The 21435-nt window shown below is 39.2% G+C and overlaps 1 protein-coding gene across 1 annotated transcript in view; it reads right to left on the minus strand.

The window, feature by feature from the left end:
• Positions 1-21435, minus strand: part of RGL1 (ral guanine nucleotide dissociation stimulator like 1) — an 80580-nt gene that overhangs the window by 41495 nt on the left and 17650 nt on the right. Inside the window, exon 3 of the mRNA XM_086753536.1 lies at positions 9298-9506. Coding sequence (XP_086609662.1) covers positions 9298-9506 — 209 coding nt within the window. The remainder of the gene's footprint in view (positions 1-9297; positions 9507-21435) is intronic.

A 21435-nucleotide genomic window follows, 5' to 3' on the forward strand; every position in this document is an offset into this window, starting at 1 on the left:
TGTCAGAACTCCACAATACTTTAAGAACTTAGGTTTCAACTATCTCATGACAAGGGCTTAATGTTGGACAATTCCACTGTGGATGGGGAAGCTGAGGCAGAGAGAGATCAAGGGTTTGCATACATTCCAGTGCACTGCAAAATAAACCCAAACTAATAAATGCAGACAATTCCTCTGATAGTAGCAGCGTAGCCACAGTCATAAGGAGGTTAGCTTGGGCTTACTTAGCCTTGAGAGTACTGCAGTGTGACCACTTGCATTATCTGAAACAGCTAACTTAAAACCAGATCTTGCATCTCCATCTATATTGCAGGTAGACATAACAAAAGTTATTTGCTCCAATTGTTACCCGTATCTGTGACAAGCTGAGAACAAAAGCATGACTGCTTGATCCCAGCAGCTTAGTCTGACCAATACACCGTCGCTCCTTCAACCTAAGTTCCCACATCAGTGGTGAATCACAACAGGAGCCACTGCTTGGTACAAGAACAGCTGTCAATCTTGTTCTGAAATTTTGGGTGCATCAATGGCCTTTGTGCTTTCTCCTGTACTCTCCCAAGCAATTTCACACCCTGCTCGTGCTCCTTGTATTGGGATCAGAACTACTGAAGCTGTAAAATTGAACAGATACCTTCTTTCTGACTCAGCTATGCCCAAATTCACCACTTTATCCTACATGGCCTCTCTCAGCTCTCAGTCATAGCCTAAATGCTCTTTACTAGCGTCTGCAATTCAAACTAAATGCAAATAACTATTTGAGATGCTTCCCATTGCTTTACTGCAAGGATGGAACACAGCAGAGGAGCCTTAAGAGCAATACTGCCAACACTTTGCTAAGCTGTAGTGTAAGATTTAATCTATTTTTACTAGATTTAACTTTATTGGTTTCAATATCTGCTCTTGCAGACCTGCAGATTGTCCTGCATTTCCAAATATTTTTAACACTGGGTAACATATTGTCTTACCAAGAAGATACAAAAAGAGTATAAGGGAGATATTTAGAGAACTATGCTGGTGCCTTCTCAGCATAGATCACCCAGGACAGGACCAAGACATGCTGCTGATATAACGTACGTTACACGCTACGACGGCTGCTTCTGTCTTGTCGCTAAAGGGAGAGGATTTCATTCTCCACTGCCATCTGCTAGGTAAGATGAGTAAAATACATCTTAGCCAACAGACAAAAGATATTTTTCCCCTATGCTGGAAGAAATATGCAAAAAAAGCTTCAGGTTTTGAATAACAATTAGTTATATTCATTTTTCAAAACTTGCCATTAATTCTTATAGCAAAATTTATTGAGGTTACTCAATAAATGTGTGTCCTTGTCCTCGTATTGTACAAAATATAAAACATGTATTTGCAGAACATTAAGCATTTGCATTTAAATCCCACTAGAGAGAGATATGCTGATTTTTATAATATAAATCCATAACACAGTAATAAAGAGCAGGCAATTTTCTGTGTAAAACTAGAGAAGTATATAACGCTTCATTATATTGCCAGATGTAAACCTCTGCCTATCTCAACGCAAGAGCGCTGCATGAACAACAGGTCATTAAATACAGGTTAGGAGGAGTTAATGATACATCTGATGTAAAGAACAGCATTTCTGCAGACTTCCACTGCTCTGTTCTCACCAGCTCCTGAACAAAGAGCCATTCACTACCCAGCCCTGTATGAATGCTTTGCATACAAAAAGAGACATGAGAAACAAAAGGATCCTGTAGCCCACAGGACTTTTCAGCCGTGCTTGACGTTTGGAAAGTTATAGACTCCACTCAAAGGGACTGACTAAGCAAATGAGACCAGAATGTAATGGGTAGTACTGAATATTTAAATACTGAAAAATAAAGTAGAAAACACACCCCTGCACCTCTGTTAAGAAGGAAAGGGAAGAATAGGGAGGAAAATACTCTTTGAATAACTCAGAAATAATAAGTAGAGGTGGTTGGTTCTCTGCAGAAGTCTCAAACAAATCCCTGAATAAGGCTTATAAGCATCAAAACAAGTGACTGGAAGTACAGATAGTCAGCAAAAATTGTAAGGTATTTTGACTTATATACACATAGAATAATGGAAATGAAGTTGCTTCTTCAGTTGAGTGGACAAGCCACCTAGTATACAGGAAAACAATAGAGGAAAGAATAGATGCTACAGCAACAACAGTGAGCCAAATGCTATACAAAGCTTCTGTCCTAAAAGTGTAGTCTGCTACGAAGGGTCCATTCCTTCAAATAGCCCTTCTCTGCCTTTATTTTCCTCTCCATTTACCCTCTACTGAGCCATCCTGCAGCAGAAGAGATGAACTGAAAATGTAAAACTAACTTGTTATTTGCCATCATTATCGAGCTCTGGCTCTCCCACCAAACAGCATCCATTCCCTCCTCTGTAAACTCCTTGGGATAGGGACTGGTTGTGACTTCATATGTGACTGTGCCAAGCACAGCGTGGCCCAGCTTTTAAGCATTGTTGCAAGAAACACGATTACCACCACAAAATAAAATACCTGAGAGAGGAACTTGGCCTGCTTCTGCTCTCACCTGGACAGCTAAGCATCTTTGGTTTCCATCACACTTGTGAGCGGTTAATTCCACAGCATACCTAGTGACACTGGGGATACCAAAGGATCTGCGCGGAGGCATCATGCTGTATCCCCACACCTGGGGGCAGGGGGAGTGGGTCTCCTTTTCCTCTCTCCAGGAACTTCCATGGAGTGTTTTCCCATCAAAATGTCAAGACTTTTTTTCTTTTAAATCTCCCTACCCACTTCTACCAAGCAGAAAGAAAATGTCAGAATATATAGTGTTAAAGACTTGGCAGGTTTTCAAAGCTGTCTACTGCATTTAGATGCCAGACTTCCATGAATGCTAAAGGGATGCGGATGTCCAATTACTCTTAAATAGCTTTGAAAATACAAGTCATACCCCTCACTTTTCAACATATCAGCTTATGCCCGAGATTTTGTTTAGTTTGACTTCTACTCTACGTTAAAAGAAAACGTTTATATAGGCTGGAACCACTCAAAAGAATGAACAGGGCTCCAGTCTCAAATTTAATAAAAAGCAAAAGCTTAATCTGAAGGGAAAAAAAAAAAATTCAAAGCCCCAAATCAGAACAGATTTATTCACAACCTCCAAGAAGTGTTAAAAGTTACTGAGAGGGCAAATAGGACATCTCAGATTTTACTAAAGACAGAAGTTATCAAAGGGCCTGACTTAAAGTCCTTTATAACAAGTAGCACAGCACTAAAAATCCAGTAAGTATCTTGTGATTGAAACATGGGGAACTGCATTGGTCTTAAAATGTTCTGAATTATACATTAACAATTTAAAGCTTCACATATGCCTTGTTCGATACTTTGTGTGACTCCACTCCCTGCACCGGATTTATCGTTGGGCAGAAACTGCCTTTAGAAACGTTCCTCTCTGCCCCACTGGTTTGTGCATTGCTGTGATAACAATACCAGCACGGGCTGTGGGAGTTAAAAACACTGCAAGGACCAGCACTGTGGCAATGTGCGATTCCTGCTGTGACATATCCAAAGCCGTGTGTGTCTGGCTTTGGGAGGACTTCCTCCTGCTTTCCGACGTCACGTGAAGAGGAGTAAAGACAGTGTAAGAAACATGTGTGTCTCTTTAGTCCATCCCACCACACTGGGAGAGAGAAAACTACTAACTCCTCCGCAGCCATGCAGGAAATGAAGATGACAGCGTGCCACCCAGAAAGGCCTCCTCGCAGCTACCGATGGCTGCTGAGCCTCACACACTCGCAGGGCACATCACAGCTTATTTTAACAGTGTAAGGCCCGAGCTGGAAAAAAGGGTTTTTCCAGAAGATTTCACAAAGCCTCACTGCAGCACAGACTGATTTAACAAAAGCATGCATTATTCGGAATTATTCAAACCTTCTAAAAGTTTGGGTTTTTTTCCTGTCCTAACACTCCAGTTTCTCTTAAGTACAGCATCTGCTTTTTTTATTTGCCTTTGTCACTCAGCGAAAAGCATCTCATTTTTTTTTTTTTTTGGACAGAATAAATGTTTCATGCCCCAAGCACTGCTTGGACAGGATACTCTGCAGGCCACATCTAATGACCAACAGGGATCTCCCCCATATTTAGGGTACAACACATTCAGATTTCCTAGGACACTTTTCCAAGATTCCCAGGACTCTCTTTGTCTAATCTGAATTTGTATACATCAGACAATTCTGCAGCACTCTAAGGGATGTATCCACAGAAAATCCAACATAAACTGAATGCACTGGACTTGAGAGCAATCCAGCTTCCACACATATAAATTTTGGAGGAAGTTTGTCAATGTGTATGTTCCTACAAAAAAATATGCCCTGCAACCAGGAGATTTGGATGCAGTTCCCTCCCACTCTACACCAAGGAGCTGTACGCTACACCTGTAAGCAGCTGGAAGGGTCATTTTTGATCTGGTTACATCACTATTCTCCCTTGGGCCAAAGAGCAAGAGCTCAGCATTGCCATTTACAATTGTTCCCTTACTGCACAGCCCTGCTCTATCACCAAGAATAAGATACAGGGCTCAAGCTCTTCACATGAAACTAAAATTGACAAGTGATACCAAAATCTTACTTTTTTTTTCCTGTTGTTGTTGGTTTTGTTTTGGGTTTTTTTTGTGTGTTTTTTCTTTTTTTAAGAGATTGCCCTTTTAAGTACTTCTTTACTTCACTGTAAAACATAATACAAGTACTGACACTCACTTTAGTCTCTACAGTGTTATTATTAACAAGTATCACTAACAAGAAATTTGCAAAAATGCAGACTCTTTGCTACTTACTCTACACTAACATGGAGATGAAACCTAAGCTGGTTAAATTCAATTACTATCCATTTAAAAAAAATTTCCTTATAACGTCTGCTTTTCTTCACAAGTCCATATTCCACAGCTGCATGTAAATCATTCTACTTTTACTTTTTTCATCTATATTTTGTCCCAAGTGATAACATTCTAGATTATCCATGATATTCGAAAAGCCAAGAGAAACATCCATGGATTCTTAAACACTGCACTCCTAAGATTTGTGAGAGGGGAAGGAAGTGGTGACCTCCTAGGATTTCCTGTGGATTGTATCATTTATTACAAAAGGCTGGGGATAATGTTGACAAGGTTAGGCAGCCTACGTGCCCTTCCTCTGAAGCAGACGTTATAACTTGCTCTGAGAGGTACACAAGCCAGTAAGATCAGAACTGGGCTGAGAAAATAAAGTTCTGTTCTATGGAGACTTTTCCCTTGTGCTTTCTTGCCCTTTTCTGACATTTTCACCTCTTCTAAGCAGCACCAGAGGAGGAGGGCAGCACCAGCTTCCCTAGAGTCATGCATGCTCCTGACTTGCTGCAGCTCTAAACAACTAGACAACCCAATCTCACCCGAGATGTTGTGATAAATATCATTAAGGCTACTTGTTTAAAGCAAAACTGCAGTATCTGAACTTCCCTTATTCTCCCTTCCTACCCTCAAAGCCAACCACAAGAGGATAACCCTCCTTAAAGCAACACTATCGCACCACCATATTACCAAAAACCAATGGGACAGGAACTCAGTTTCTCCAAGACCACAAGGACACTGCAGTGCACAAGTCTGGCCCAAGATCCTTCCGCCCAATCCACAGCCAACGAGGCAGTGAACAACAAGCACATCATCTTTAGAAGAGGATACCTATTTTCTTGTTCATTCCTGCTTGAGTGCTCAAAAGAAATCCCTTATAAACTGGATATGCACACATTTCAAGGCTGAGTTAGTCCTGTCTGCTCAATTTCTTTTCCAGTTAAGGCTGGTTTTCTCTCCTCTGATACATTCTTGAGAAAATGTAAGAAAAATTTGTAAGTCAGACTTGCCACATCTTTTGTGCTGCAATCCAATTGTAGTATTACCAATGTAATTCCCAGATATGAAAATATTAAGAACTTAATTGCAGAATTAACTGAGCCAAATTGCACCAGCTATACAATTTACAGAAACCTTTACTGCACAGAGTTGGCATTTTCACAGGAGTCCAAAGAGTTTAGGTGTCTCCTGGCCAATGAGTCTCAGAAAATGAGTAATTACTTTCTTCAGGCAGTTTTAAAAATCCTACCATTAATACCTACATTAAAGAAAACAATACAGAAGCAGAAACTACAGACCGTGATGTATGAACTTCATAAAGATCCTGAATTCTTCCCCCTCTCAAGTTCCTGATCTTTGAGTATCTGATTTTATAACTTAAATGCTTTAGTTATTTTGTATGTTTCTGGGTTTAGGTTGCTATGATTCTTTTTGCTAGGGGACAATATGGGAAGAAAACAGAACTGTTTATCTAGAGGACTCTACAAACTTCAATGCAAAAGCAAGATTCCCAAAAGACATTTTCATCATCCTCATAACAGTGCAGCCTAACAGAGTTTGAACATTTTAATAGCTAGTGATGAAACACCACAAAACAATCAAAACCATAACAAGGCTAATTGACTGTAAGATGGACTGCTGTTTCAATGGAGTACCCCTTTGGCCCCTGCCCCACGTTTAAAATGCTTCAGTCCTCCATTACAGAAAGATTTAATTATTGAGTCTACTCAATAATACTCTACTACTGAGTCACTGAAGGGCTGAATTGACAATTCTGGAGAGCAATGCCCCCTATTAAATCGCAAACAGGGAAAAGCACGAGCAGCTGAACATCCCTTCCCATGCCCCAGTTCATCCAGACCTCCAGCAGCACCCACAGCTTGGCTTCTCAGGCAGAACCAGCTGGAGCACCCATTGACTCCAGCTAGGTGAGGCAATCAAGAGGAAAAGGTCCAGACACTTGTACATGAAGTAATCACCTGTCCTATACAAGGGTTATACACACAAAGTCCTCTGCGCAGAAGCATGCAGAAGTACAAAACAGCCCAACAGCTACAAGATCCCTTTCCTAGTTCTGCCAAGGACTTTGCACCAACCAAAGAGCCAGCGCACCACCAAGGACCCAAGGTAGCTTCCCAGCTCCAAGAACTTTTCTCCAAAAACATAATTTTGGTGATCACCCAGCTTAACAGATTTGATAGTAGATTCTAAACTTGCTTGTCAGATATACAGCGTCTTTTATAATTATACAAATTAACTAACTTCAATATACAAATTGCTCTTTGCCTAACAGTCTTCTGCCTCCTGAGGACAGCAAAAAAAAAAAACCCCAGATATGGATGTGTAAAAATATGGACGCATGAAAACGCAGGTTGCATTCCAAAACCATCATTATGACTTAAACCGTTACTCTCTCTGCCTCAATACACTCCCCCTAAGTAGCTGCATCATAGTTTATTCCTCTCACTGTTTTTCTTTATCATCCCTTGACAGCAGAAGGTCTTCAGGGTAGGAGATGTTGCAAACAATTCTAGGTATGTTTGTACAATGACTTGTAAAATAAGGTCACAGTCTCAGGTGGAACATTTACTTGCATTATTGAAGTACCTCAGTAAGGAAGGAATAAGAATGGAAACTACTAAAAATCAAAACTATGTTGAACTGGGTGGGGAACACACAACGATGCTTACTGGACAGTCAAAGATATATTAATGTACTTTAGGAAAAAATAAGTTGTCTTAAGACAATTTAAGAGCCTTTAATTAAAAGGCAAGCTGCGTATCATCGGTTTTAGAGCCACCTTTGATGGACCGCTTCACATTGTCTGAGCTACTGACAAGTTCTCATTGATTACAGAAAGAAAGTTTGCCCAGATACAGGTCAGTATACATAAGAACCCCGAAAGAGCAGTCTGGCAACCCACCAACACAGAGCAACAAAAACTGCACTGTTAGGGGAATGATATTTAAAATAGCCATTTTGGGCAAAGCATCCTTGCAAAGGCTGCTATTTTATTTATTCCAAATTTTTCTGTTGAAAATGTACCTTTATAGAAGTAAGCAAAATCATACATAAAGCATTATTGCCTGAAAGTGACAATGTATATGCGTACAACTATTGTTTTTTCCTATAAATGTGCGTCTTTTTGGCAATTCACATGCCTAGGAAGCAAGAGATTTTCATGACCACTGTCACTTGGCAAATCAGCTCCTCTTTAAAGTTACTGGAATCCACACAAACTTGGTGTCCTTTCATATTTTATTCTTCAAAGATACGTATGCCCAAAACAGAATCGAAAACTGAAGGTATAGAAAGAATTACTTATTCAAAAGAAGGTATTCCTCAACATTTTTATATTCTCGTATACATGCATTGTCAATTTTTGTTGCTCCTCATGTTCCATGTCAGAATCAGTATGGACTGAGAGGTGAAGCTCACAGTAGTAAATCTGACTGTAGAGTCTGCTCCCCAGGATGGCTGCTCTTTCCTCACCTGACTGCTTACCTTCTGTGAAGTTACTGCACTTGATCAACCAGAGTTATTATTACAGTCACAGCAGGACTGGCAGCTAGGCATTTCAACATCATTATTAATTGAGCCACATAACATCACTACAAAGCATGTAGTATTATACTCCTTTTCAGATACAAAATAACAGCACAGGTAACTTATCCATGCCTTGTTCCTTATCAACCTAGTGGGAGATCCAAAATTAAAATCTAGAAGTTTTTATGCTACTCCTCTGTTCTGATTACTATATGCCAGAATACCTGTTTCTGTACATCACTTGATTTCAAAAATGCCATAAATATGATACTCCCAAAATAAGATCACCTCTGACCCAGTCATGTCTCAGAATTTAGGGTGAGAAAACTAAAGTTGCAGGTTCTAAGCGTTTATATAGATATAGCATATGTAATTTAACAGTCTTACCATAAAAGCTATTCTTATGACATCAAGTGGTTCTTGTGTTGTCATTAAAAATTTATGACTGCAAGTTTATGTGAAGTACTAGAAGGGAATAGTGGATTCTTTATGTTTGTACAATCCCTGTTTCAAATCAGCAGCCCTCAAACAGGAGACAACATCAGCATTCAGCAAAACGTAGAAAGCCATTCTAGTTACGACTTTGCAGCCCACGCATTCTGTTTTTCTTAGGACAAAAGCTATATTAGTTTTCTTGTGTCAGTTTGGTTCCTTAGCAATCAGGCATGGCACACTTTCCCTACCTGGTGACTATGCTTTAATGAGAGTTGGGATGTGAGCAGCATTCATTTACACATTTTGTGTTTATGCTGAAATTATGCATTTTGCAGGATTCTTTACATCTGCCCATCAGGTTAAGTAGTCCATGCTCACTAAAAATAATGGAAGAAATTCCTGATCGCACACTCCTATCATGTAAATAATGGCTCAGTTTGCATTATATATTAGCTCTTACTTGTCAAGAAGAAGTTCCAATACTGCCTTAGTAGAAGCAAAGGCTCTGTAGGTTGAGAGAAAGATACTGATGTAGGTAAAATCATTATCCCCAAAAGCTGTCAGAAGGTTCTCCACAAGTTTCTCCAAAGTTCCAGCTTTTATTGTCCTGATCTTGCATGTTTCATACTGGTTGACAGTATGTTCTGGAGGTAACTGGTCCCCTTCAACCTACAAATTTGAAACAAAAACAAAGCACGAAAATCAGGCAGAAGCCAGAACCCTGACATAGCTTTCACAATGAAACACAGATTAAATTCCATCTTTTCACAGGAATAGTCCATCTTTGGTCACTAAATGATTTTGTCAGTTTTGGCTCTCCAAACACCAAGTGCTGTATCAAATAATGGAGGTTTTTACTAAGTTTATCTTTAAGATATTTCTCTGACATGCTCCACAAAATATTTTATAGTCTGATTGCTATCAAGTTATCTTATGATCCCATCATATATTATTATCTAAAAGAAATTCCATTATCTCACAAAGAATAATATTACTAGAGGGAACAACAGTAGTAATTCAGTGTCCCACTTAACTTCTGAATAAACATGAAAACTGACCACAACTTTAGCATCAGCACTTATGATTCCTTTCCTGAAAATACCAATTTTGGGTTTCCACAAAGAACATAAGGTCGTGAACACATTTGGATGTGAAACATTTCATGATACTTTTGGAAGGAGGGTGTCAAAGTCACCTTGCAAACACGCTATTATAATATATCAACTGTCTCTCACAGTTTCCATTTAGTACAGTATTTGTCAACAAATCTAGGGTTTGGTATTGGGAGTGTGTGTGTTTTTTAAACAGTATTTGTTTTTAATGCTTACAGTTTGCTTTAAGTCTGAAATAACTAGAAACATTCCCTTAAATTCTGCCACTATTTAGAGGACAGTTCAGAAAATTATTTTTTGTGGCTAAATACTTATTTGTTAGGTATGTGTGATAAAAAAAAACTTTAAAAATGAGATTATAAATTTAAAAAAACCACATCAACAAGAGCAATTGAACAGATTTCTCTTTACCTTTTGAGTTGTCTGTCTGTGGGAAGGAACATTCAGACCACCGAACTCTAGAGAGGCAACACTGGGAAGCGTACAGTTCCCTTTCCTTTGCTGCTGTTTAACAGGACTGAACTGACATGCTGCATCCTCAGCTTGAGGAAAATGCGCTGTGATGCACCTGCTCTTTTGCCTTTATCACAGTTACATGACATACGTAATCACTATAATCACGTATCACCAGTACTAATAAAACTCCAGTAACAAAAAAGTCATTTTCCTTGAGAGAAAGAATGGCTTGAGCCTGTTTGAGTTTCTGAAATCATGACTGAAAAGAAAAACTCTGACAAAAATCCCCAGACATCAACTATGATTTATGTAACTAAATTATCAGAAGGTCATCTGAATGAACGATATGCCTTTTCAAAGTATAGAGTTAATTTATTCACATTTACTGGAGTTTAGAAAGTAGTTTGTTTAAGGCAAACCTTGTATCTACCTAGAATTAATAAGATTATGCAAAGGAGAAATCAGGCCATCATAAAATATTTCAAAGCTGTGGAAAAAAAATCTTCAATCTTGTTAAGTTAGGTTAAATATATTAGGAGAACAATACACCAGCAAATAAACTTGTACTGAGCAAGAACACACAACAGTCTAGCTTAGTCTTTGCATCATCAGTTCTCCTGCAATCTTAGGATAAAATCTGAGGAGTCCAACCCATTTTCACTGCAGATTTCCTCCTTACATACACACCCACAGCAAGCTTCCAAGTGGGACTGCTGTGATGGTTCTATTCTGAATCACAACCTTACTCTCCCGAGTAACAGCTTCTGCTGTATCACAGTATCAGATAGGAACAGTATATCATTAGGTCAGATTTCCCAGCCTTACAGTACTATTTTATAATTTAACAGCTCTTCTGGGTTTTGAATATTGAGTCAGCATTTATACAGATTGAGAGACTCCCCTAAGTAACAATACAATCCATATTTTGGGTTTCTCCATGGTTCCTTGACAACACATCTCAAATTCATCCTGACAAAACACCACCAGGACTGAATGGTGGTATTCAGACACCACGGCTGTTTTGACCAGAAGTTGTGTTCCAGAAACTGCCTACTAAAGGTATGAGTTAGAAACAACAAGGCTAACGATATTCCAACATTAACACAACACCTTGGTGCTACACTGAGAACATGAAGCCAGCATATTAATGTCTTACAGTCACTACCAACTCTGGTTGGGTACACTGACAAAACACAAAGAAAACAAAAAAAACCCTATTCTTAAAATAATTAGGAATGGATAACTCATCCACTTCATATTTACATCACTACCTTCCATTGCTTTTGAATTACTTATAATAGGTATCTCTCTCTCTTTTGAACAATGTAGATGTCTTCAATATTATTCTAAAGCTCTGCTATGCTTGCACGAGGACACCTCATTTCCCAGTCTAACAAGGTCCAACAAACTCTTGTTGTTACCTTAAAATACAACCTCTTGTCTGTATAAAAAAAAATAAAACCCAACAGACCAGACAGGGAAAGAAAATATAGGAATAATAGCAGTACCCCACAATGTTCTGGAGTTTATAACAAGAAGTGGGCCCAGGCACAGGTTTTTTTTTTTTTTTTTTGCAGAAAAGTGCCTCTGTGTCTGTAGGAAGCCCTGGAAGAGCCAGGAGCACCTTGTAGGATCAAGACACAAGGACCTGTCAACAGACTGTGAGGAGTGTAGACACAATAGGTAAGCAGCGGTCCAAGGAAACTTGCAGCCACATCTCAACTGCAAAATGGCACCATTTCATGTTGAGTTTAAGCCACTGAAAGAAGTCATTCCCAGATGCCCTTTTCTGCCCACCTGCTACAGCAAACTGGGCTGGGAAAGTGATCCAGCCAAAACAGAGCCCTTTATTTCACTTGGTGGGCTCAGGTTTAACCCAGACAAGTTCACTCCACAGCTGCAGAACACACAGGCTGACACCAGGAAAACAAGCTTGGGTGCAAGCTGCAAGATAATTTCTGGAAGCTCCGCAGGTTTACATCTGTTCAAACACACTGTGAAATTAGAGACTGGCTAACGTGGTCTTGTGTCATGAACTCATTAATGTCTTTTATAAATAGACAAGGCAATGCACAGTACAAAACCCATTGTTACCCCAACGCAACCCCACAGACAATGAAGGAGATTACACCAGACTAACTTGCAAAATTCTGTTCCAGGGATCTTATGGCTGTTTAAAGGTGCATAATCTGTCACATATCTGACTTAGAGGTGTCTACAGAATTACATATGATACCACCATTACAGAAACACTAAAAGGATATCTTGGTACCACCGCTATATCTGTCCTCCATTCAAATTTTCCCTAAACAAAACTTGCTTGGAAAAAAAAAAAAAAATAAATTTTCTTGCTGACTTTTCATCTTACAACTAAAATATACTTTTGAAAATAACTAGTTATACAATACAACCACTTTCAAACAGGGAATAAAGTCTGCACCACTGTATTTGTTAATTTCCTATCCATCAGATTGCCCCACTCAGGATGTATTGACTTACAGCCATATCCCACTCAGTGTGCGCAAAAACCTCTCATTCACTGATGTGACTGTGTACCGAGTAAGGGCAGAATCTGTTTCCAAGATTGAAACATGCACAACATTTTCCATTAATTGCAACACTGCAACTTCCCCAAGACATCATGTTGGGAGAATGTTTTAAAAAAAAAAAAAAAAAAAAACCAAAACAAAACCCCACACACCACAACAAAAAAACAAAGCAAAACAAAAACCAACCCCAAACCCTGAAAATCTAAAACTGAGTTTGTCAAAAACATTGAATTGGTAGAAATAATTTTAAGAGACTTTTAGGGATTGTTTGTATTTGTATTATTTTAGCAATTCTGCCTGTAAGTTTAAAAGGAAAAGGGACTTGGCAGACGAGCTCAATAACAGACTTGCAGAATAAGACATTGTGGGCTGAGTTAGCGTGCTAACAGGAAACTGCTCAGTCTGGATTTAATCAAGAGGCCAGCTCTTCACTGACATAACCAGGCTACCCAAAGGCAAAAGAGTTTTCATGTTTGCTTTTGCGTCGTCTGCTCAGAGGAATGCTGTATCTACTGCTATTAAAAGATGTTCCTAAAGCTCTTCATAAGTTTGACAGGGGCATACAGTGATCATCACTGTTACAAGGTACGAATTAAAGTCACCAGATGTTTTGCACTGTTTTGTGCATCAAAATCACAAAAAAGGCTCTCTATCTCCTTCCGAACGTCTCCAACAACATGTCCAGCAGCCTAACAAAGGTGCTAGACTCCAACATCTCAGGATTTCAGTAAAATTTTCTTGGTCCTCTAAAAGGCTAAAAATAAGCAAACATACATGGCATTTTATAATTGGATTTATTTTGTGTTTTTTAAACAGTCTTACTTTGATTTTTCAGGCAATTGATCATGGCCTTGATAATCTGCAAGTGTAAGTGCTGAGCAAATAGTTTCCTACCAGATGGACAGCATCTTTCAAAAGCAAATGTATAAAGACTGAACTGAGGTATAGTCTTCCAAGTCCTTATTATTTTAGGCTGTGCAGGTACTGATCTAGTGTAATTCTAACATCTTTACTAATCCTCTGCAATGCCGCACCTTCAGAGAGGCCCACTCTCTTTTAAGGCGATCGTCTTACAGCTATACAGCACAAAACATGACCCACGTATCCAGTTCTTGCTGAAACAGGAGAGCTCCATGCAGACTAAAAAACATTCAGGCTGAAAACTTCCTTCAGACACAAACTGACTGCAAAACTAGCTGCAGATGCTCAATACTGAAGGAGCTATAATTCGGTTCCAAGCTGGTTACAATTAATGTCCTGACCTTGCCCCGTGCAGGCTGGCTCCTGAACCCACACACAATCTTACTGACTCACCAGGGCATTGTGAAAGCGCAAGATAGCCACACGCACAATTCCAGGATGAGGAAGAGATACCAGTATCAGCATAACATCCAACAAACGTCTTCTCTCCGCTGCAGCCACCAATACAGGGCTTGAGTACACTGGTCCTAAGTTACAAGCAGCTTGTAACCAGCAGAGCTTGTTACTAGGTGTGTAAAAGCAACATTCCTTTATCCATCTGGTGAGACACCATGTGCAGCCTTCGATACCACAATCTCCATTCCCCATCAGTCCTTCTCTGCAAGGACTGGCCAAGATATGGCCACAATGACAACAAACTAAAGCAAAAGCTCCACGTGGCCCAAAGCTGCCAGGTATTTCATTCAGTTTGACAGACAAAATGCAGCTCTTGATCCACCAGCCTGGGTGTGCCAAAGGTACAAATGCTACCTGTTAACCTTCAATGAGATTATTAATTATGAACTCCATCTCCTAAGTTAATGATATGTCCTAGCAAGAGGGAGTAGAGACTCTTCAAGGTAAAAAATAATTCAAATTCTGAAGAGTGCAAAAATAGTCTGCTACCCAACTAGAGACATACAGAAGTGTAGTCATTATTTCAGAAATATCACTGGAAACAATTGCTTTTACGTCAAAAAACACTGGTCTGCAGGTTTTTTCCAATGCAAATATTATCTATTGAGATTCCGAAACTGAGAATCATGGAATGAAATTGATGCAATTATTATTCATTAGGCAGACTGGGAAAAATACTGAAAGAAAACAACTGGGATGAACAATAAGTAAATCAGATAGTAAATATTCTTCAGGCTTAGTCCTTTAAAACATTACCACTTTACTAAAGACTTGTTTTATTTATAAGTTCTGCAGAATTATTTTCAAGAGCACCTAACTAACTAGTGTCTTTTAAACTCCATTTTTACTGATTTTGACAGATTTTTAAATGCTTTTGACTTTCCTTGAAAGTTACAGCTTTTCCAGATGGGGAGTTTTCCACTCTACATATTTTTATTAACTTACGGGACAGATACCCTACATTGGAATAAAACTGTTTAAATTACAGTAACTTACAAGTTAACTAAAAATAAGGCACTCTAATCAACAACAACCATTTCCTTTCATTGTTTGCAAGTCAGCTTTAATCTCCTGAAAGTAGGAATAAGATGCTTTTTGTGATTTTTGCCCTTATTTTTTTTTTATAATGCTTCCTTACACACAGGTTCTCCAGAGTAAACTTTCAATATCTACAATCATTTGGGGGGGGGGTAAAAAGGGAAAAAAGAAATTCAGGGACTGATTCAGCTTCAAAAGCTCCAAAAACCCAAGCATCCATAACACCAGTCTGAGACATGAAAAACGTAAGACATTCTTCTTTTAACATAGTCACACATCACTCAAAGAAAGTAGCAAGACAGATGAAACAGAAAAGTTGCTTGATGAACAACCAGATTCCATGGGAAAACCACACAGAACTTCAGTAATAACATGTCTTCAAGATGCTACGAGAGACTCCTACTCACTTTGGTCAAGTATTTTTGTGAAGAACAACTGCAGATATTAACAACTTATGTGACGTAGCATTTCCTTGCAAGAATGACCTTAATGAACTTGATAACTGAGCCTGCTCCATTTAAATGGAAGACAGTAAGATTGTCCCGTAGGTATATTGACAGATAAAATCCACAGCAGCTGACAATCATGCTGAGCTGCCTCAAACTTGCACACATGGTCGCTGACTCCCCCATCCACACCACATGACCATTAAAAAATATCCCTGTGAAAAGCAGTAATTTTGCACTAACAATACCACATAACAGTGCACATTAGAAAGCCTAGTGACCAGACTAAGCTTATCAAATGAAGTCAAGAGTATTTTGAGTGTTGCTAGGGTAGGCTCCTGGGGGTACACATCCACGCTTCCTCTTGCAATCAGTTCTGCAATGCTGGCAGTATTTGAGAGCCTTGCATCCCATCACTCTCCTCTCTGTCCTTGTCCTCCATTCTGCACAACTGTCAGCACAGAAAACAGTTTGCGTGAGATAACACACTGAATTTGAAGCAGATTTTCCACTCCAGGAAACCGTGGCTTGGAATGCAGGATTTGGTGGCTAGAGGTAGGATCTCCTGCAGCCTGCAGACTCCAGGCAGCGTAGATGCTTGCCTCTGCAGAAGCTGTTGCTTTTATTGTACAGTGCACTTGGAAATACAATGAATGCAAAGCTCTCTGCAGAGCTCTCTCCACTTCGCTAACTCCCGTTTCCTCATTTTGGATGCTGCTGAAAATCAAAATCGTGCACGTTGACTGCACCAAACTCGGAAGCCACAATAACTTTACTAGCTCTTTCCTGTGATCCCACAGCTAGGGGTATTCCTGGATTTCCAAAGCTCCACCCTTTTCCTTTCCTTTCTTACCACATAAATAACCTTTCTTGGCAGCAACCCAGAGTTTCCAGGACCAATTAATTCCATGATCGTTATACAAAAGGCATTCTCATTTTCTCGTAGCCTTAGAGCTCACAGTCTGGCTGGTATCTGTCTGAAGAGCTGGCAAACAGTAACAAAAGCTGTGGGCCAGATTTAGAGGTTTTAAAAAAAAAAAAAAGGAGAAAAAAGCCTCTTACACAAATGCTGTTGCTCAGTTAGAACACTTTCACTCAGGCACCTTGCAGCTACTTAAAGCCACTCTGGGGAAAATAAGAAACAACATGCATGCCATGGTGCTGAGCTGTGCGTTCTCACACCTTCTGAAGTTATGCAAATGTAGACTCATTTGGGTATCAGTGAATTATATGGGCCTAGTTCTAAATGAATCAAAGCAAAAAGTAATTTACACATCACCTCTTGCTGCATGCATCTAAAGGAGTTTAGGCAAATGCATTAAGAAATTGAATCTTCAAAGAGGTCTACATTAAAATGGCATTGTCCGACTCTTACAAATGGCGAAACTTATAAAGCCATGGGAACATATAAATTCCTCCTCTGAATTTGGCCCACTTCTTGAAAGCATCTGTGCAAAGGAATGTAGTCATATTCAGTAAGAATCAAGCCCTTCGAGAGGTTCACTATGCAGCATACAAGCTTTTTAAAGAGACTAAAAATTGCTCCAACAGTTCAGTCTCGTATCTTCATCTTTAGCTATCTTGTATGATTTATGCACTTACCTTCTCATTGCTTCGTACCTACAAAAATTTCCTTCTTATCCTGACTCTCACCTCTCTTGCTATAACAAAAACAAGACAAGCCCTCCAATCCTTTTCTCTTATCTGACACACAGTCTTCATTGAAACACTGGATTACTTAAGCCCTTTTCATTTTTGTTTGACATGTTTCACAGTTCTGCAGTTCACCACAATGTTGTTCTTTTGTAAGCATGCCAGGGATCTATTATTTTCATAGTACATCAGTATGTATAAGTACTCCTGGTGGTTTTGACCCGACATTGAAGCTTAGCAAGTCCCTAATATAAAATAGAAAAGCAAGAAAAAAAAAACCAGTAAGTCAGGCAAGACTCTTAGTCATGTGCATCTTGTACTGTTTGAGGAATAGCTGTCATCAAGTGACATTTACCAGAAACACTCTTCTGCAACCGAGCAAACACGTCCTATATTTAATCTTTCCAAAGCCTTTTTATATAAGAGGATAATTACTTCTGTAAAACTCGGCACCCTCCTCTCCTCGATGCTTAGTAATACCAAAATATCCAATCACCAAACTGAGCAGTAAATAAACACTCAAAGTAACAGCTAAGTGAGTAGGGCACCAAAACAAAGGCAAGGAAATAGGTTCTATCACCCATTTTGGCAGTAAAATCAGCCCCTTTTCTAAAATATTTTGACTTCTGGAGATGAAGGAAGTGTTACATAGCATCTCCACGAGGGAAGTGCTCTACATAGACTCTTTGGACTTGCATAAAACAGTCAGTGATTAACTGTCAAAACTAATAAAAGTTTTTACAGGTATGGATTATAGAGGGTCCCTAAGAGAGGGAAATAGGCAGCTGGGGCAGTTCCTCTGTGTCCCAGAAACAGTAAATAGTAATTACAGTTTCTGCTAACAACCCTTGTCTTAACTTCTCTTCCTCCCTCCCCACACCGTCACCTGCTTCCAGCCTGACCTGGAAATTTGTAGGTACCAAAGCCTGCTTACAGTTCCCAGACTGAGTTACTTACTAGGAACTCTAAAGGAGAAAGGAAGGGGTGTTGAGCAAGGGAAAACAGTACAAAAGGTGGCAAACTGCTCATATATTTAACTTGACTCTCAAACAGCTTTCAGTAATCCTGACTATAGATTAGAATGACAGGTGTACTGTGCCTTCCACCTGAGGAGTACTTAGAGGTTCAAGCTCAGAGTACAGCAAATTTACATACAGAACACAAGCCTCAATTATGGTGACCTGAAAACAGAGCATAATTAACCCAGACATTTCTACTGTTCACCGCCCCAGAAGTTAGTATCAGTCATATTTATAAAACGTCAGACAAAACAAATTAAACAAGCAAATGCCCATTTGGTCACTACTAAATTGAGCCAAAACTACCGACCACACTTTGCAAGAAGTGCAACTATCTTCTCTGCTTACAGATTTTAACTAATTACAAAAATTTTAGCGGTTATGCCACTGAAACGTCTGTTAACTGCAGATGATAGGGAGTTTGGCTCTTAAGATAACAGCCTTGCAGCAAGAAGAGTCCCTCCTGGGAGGTCCTCAAAGGTGGCTCAAGAGAGTCTTAGTGCCCTGGAAATTCAAGTCATGGTAATATGAGCCCCCGCGGTGGCCACATGCAAGACCTCTGTGTGCCTCAGGTTTTCCAGCTGTGGAAGCACAGATTAACACTGACCTCCTCTATAAAAGACTTCAGAGTCTATAGATGACAAGCACTCTATAAGACTATGCAAAATAATTTCTACACAGAGTCCATATAGCAGACATAGAAGACCAACAACCCAACCCGGTTTTGTTGCAACAAGCAGACAGTGGAAGCTAGAAATGGCAACTGAAAACATAACAAATTCATGCATTCATCTCAAAAGGCCAGGTCCCAGCTCAGTTCTTCATGAGGTCTACTGGGAGCTTGAAAACAAAAACAGTCTCTTACCAAAATGAAAACTTCTCTCCAGCTCCTCCTCATCCATTTTACTGTCTCTGGAGGAGTCAACCTGCTAGTGTCAGGCAATACCAGTCAGTCTAGATCTTAACATAGGGTTGAGATGCTGGAGTGTTTAACAGAAGGGACCTTCACCTGGCCTTAGCTCTTGCACTGCTACCAAGCAACTGCAGAATGATATCACGAGCCAAGAACTAAGGGTACAGCAAGCAAGGAGTAGTACAAACCCAGGTATGAACAAATACTTTGAACAAAGAATACTGTTAAAAATCATTGTGATATTTTTGTTAAACTACATGACATACTGACATGCATTTTAAGCAGCCAAGCTGAATACACATAATGGAATTCACCTATTAGTATGTAAATCTACAGAACAGCTAACTAAACTCTGAAAACATGGCATAAGTGGCTAAGACCATGTCAACTTCCCCATTTTAAGAGCATTTCTAACAAACATGAACGTGCACAGGTAATAACCTACCTTCCTCACTTCAATAAGTTGTGCAGCTTAAGCTAAATTACTAACGTAAAAGCACATATTTCCTTTTCATCCTTCCAGGACTCCTTCTGTATGCAAATATTAAAGAACTTTCTACAATGCAGACTGTATCAACTAGAAGAAGTCAACTTAACTTATTCAGTGACGTGTGACAACACTGTGGCCTCTACACAGAATACTTTCTCACATTTTAAACTAATCTAGACTTCAAAGGCCTACAGCATTGGACCTTTCTCCCCATGTCACCCACCTCAATATCCTCCCAGATATACAAAAAAAAAACAAAACAAAAAAACAACACAGCTCCTGAAGTCATCATCTAAGCTCATAAATAGCTCATAGCCTGCCTTGAAATTGAAACACTTGTCCTTCAAGTCTTTGCATGCAACCCTGTCCCAAGCCTCATCTCCTGGTCTCATCCACCTCAATGCTTATGTTGCAATTACTGCATAACTGCAATCTTAATATTGCATCTCCTCCCACCTCCCTAATTCCCTATTTTATTGTTATATAACCCTTGACTATTTTGACACAAGGCTAGACATCACAGGCTTATTTCTAGTACAACTGAATTTTAATGCCGCTTAATACTGCTATGATATTGCCCAGCATCACCTCCTCCCAGAAGAAAATTCTCAATCATCCTCATTTTTATAAGCGGTCTGGGTGTTAAAGATGACAACAATTCTACGCCTACCCTAAGACACAGAGTTTCCTCCGTAAGGGGAAAGCTATTATACAAATTTTGTTTGTGAAACACTGGTCAGTGAAGCCTTTTACCATGCTTCTTTCATGAAAAATGCTAAAACAAAATATGCTGCCATCTTTTAATAAATGCAAAGTATAGTAAATAGAAGGGATGACTGATATCACCACTAACACAGTCAGACAGATTTAATATGGCAAGAGTCACACTACTTAATGAAAATAATAGGTCAACATGAAAAAAAATATATATATATTTTGACCATTCAGAAACATAAAGACCATTTTTTACCAGTACCTACATTGTTGGTAATCAAAAACTGTGATAACTTTCCTGTGAAAAGTCACACTATTTTTTCCCCTTCCAGGAATGTAATTTAATTTCATTGTGGAGTTCATCATCGCTTTCTGCTCAGTCAGGAGAAACAAAGAACGTCCTGTATGAGACAGCAGGCAACACTGCTGAACTCAAAATGGTTTTAAGGATGCCACGAGTAATAATTCTGTTGCATAATAGTAGCATGAATGCACATTATATAACCCAAAATGGTTTTATTCATCCTGATTGTATTGTTGGCTTTCCTTTCACACTGTAAAGCTTGCTCAAACAGTACACAGAAATTAAAATTACGCTGAGGAAATCAGTGTAAACTGCTGTTGCAGTTGGTATAAACAACAAGGCAAGAGTGATAAATTTTAACAGTATGAAAACCTGAAAAATAAAACTGTAGGTGCAGGGCAATTAAATGCATTCTGACAGAGGAGAAAATACTTAGCAGCAGACTGATTCAGATTTTAAAATAAACTGAACTTGAAACATAAGGTATTTTTGTGGAAGAAAAAATATCAAGGAAACGTTGTTACATA

Source organism: Chlamydotis macqueenii, chromosome 8 (assembly GCF_036417535.1).
Source record: "Chlamydotis macqueenii isolate bChlMac1 chromosome 8, bChlMac1.mat, whole genome shotgun sequence".
NCBI lineage: Eukaryota > Metazoa > Chordata > Aves > Otidiformes > Otididae > Chlamydotis > Chlamydotis macqueenii.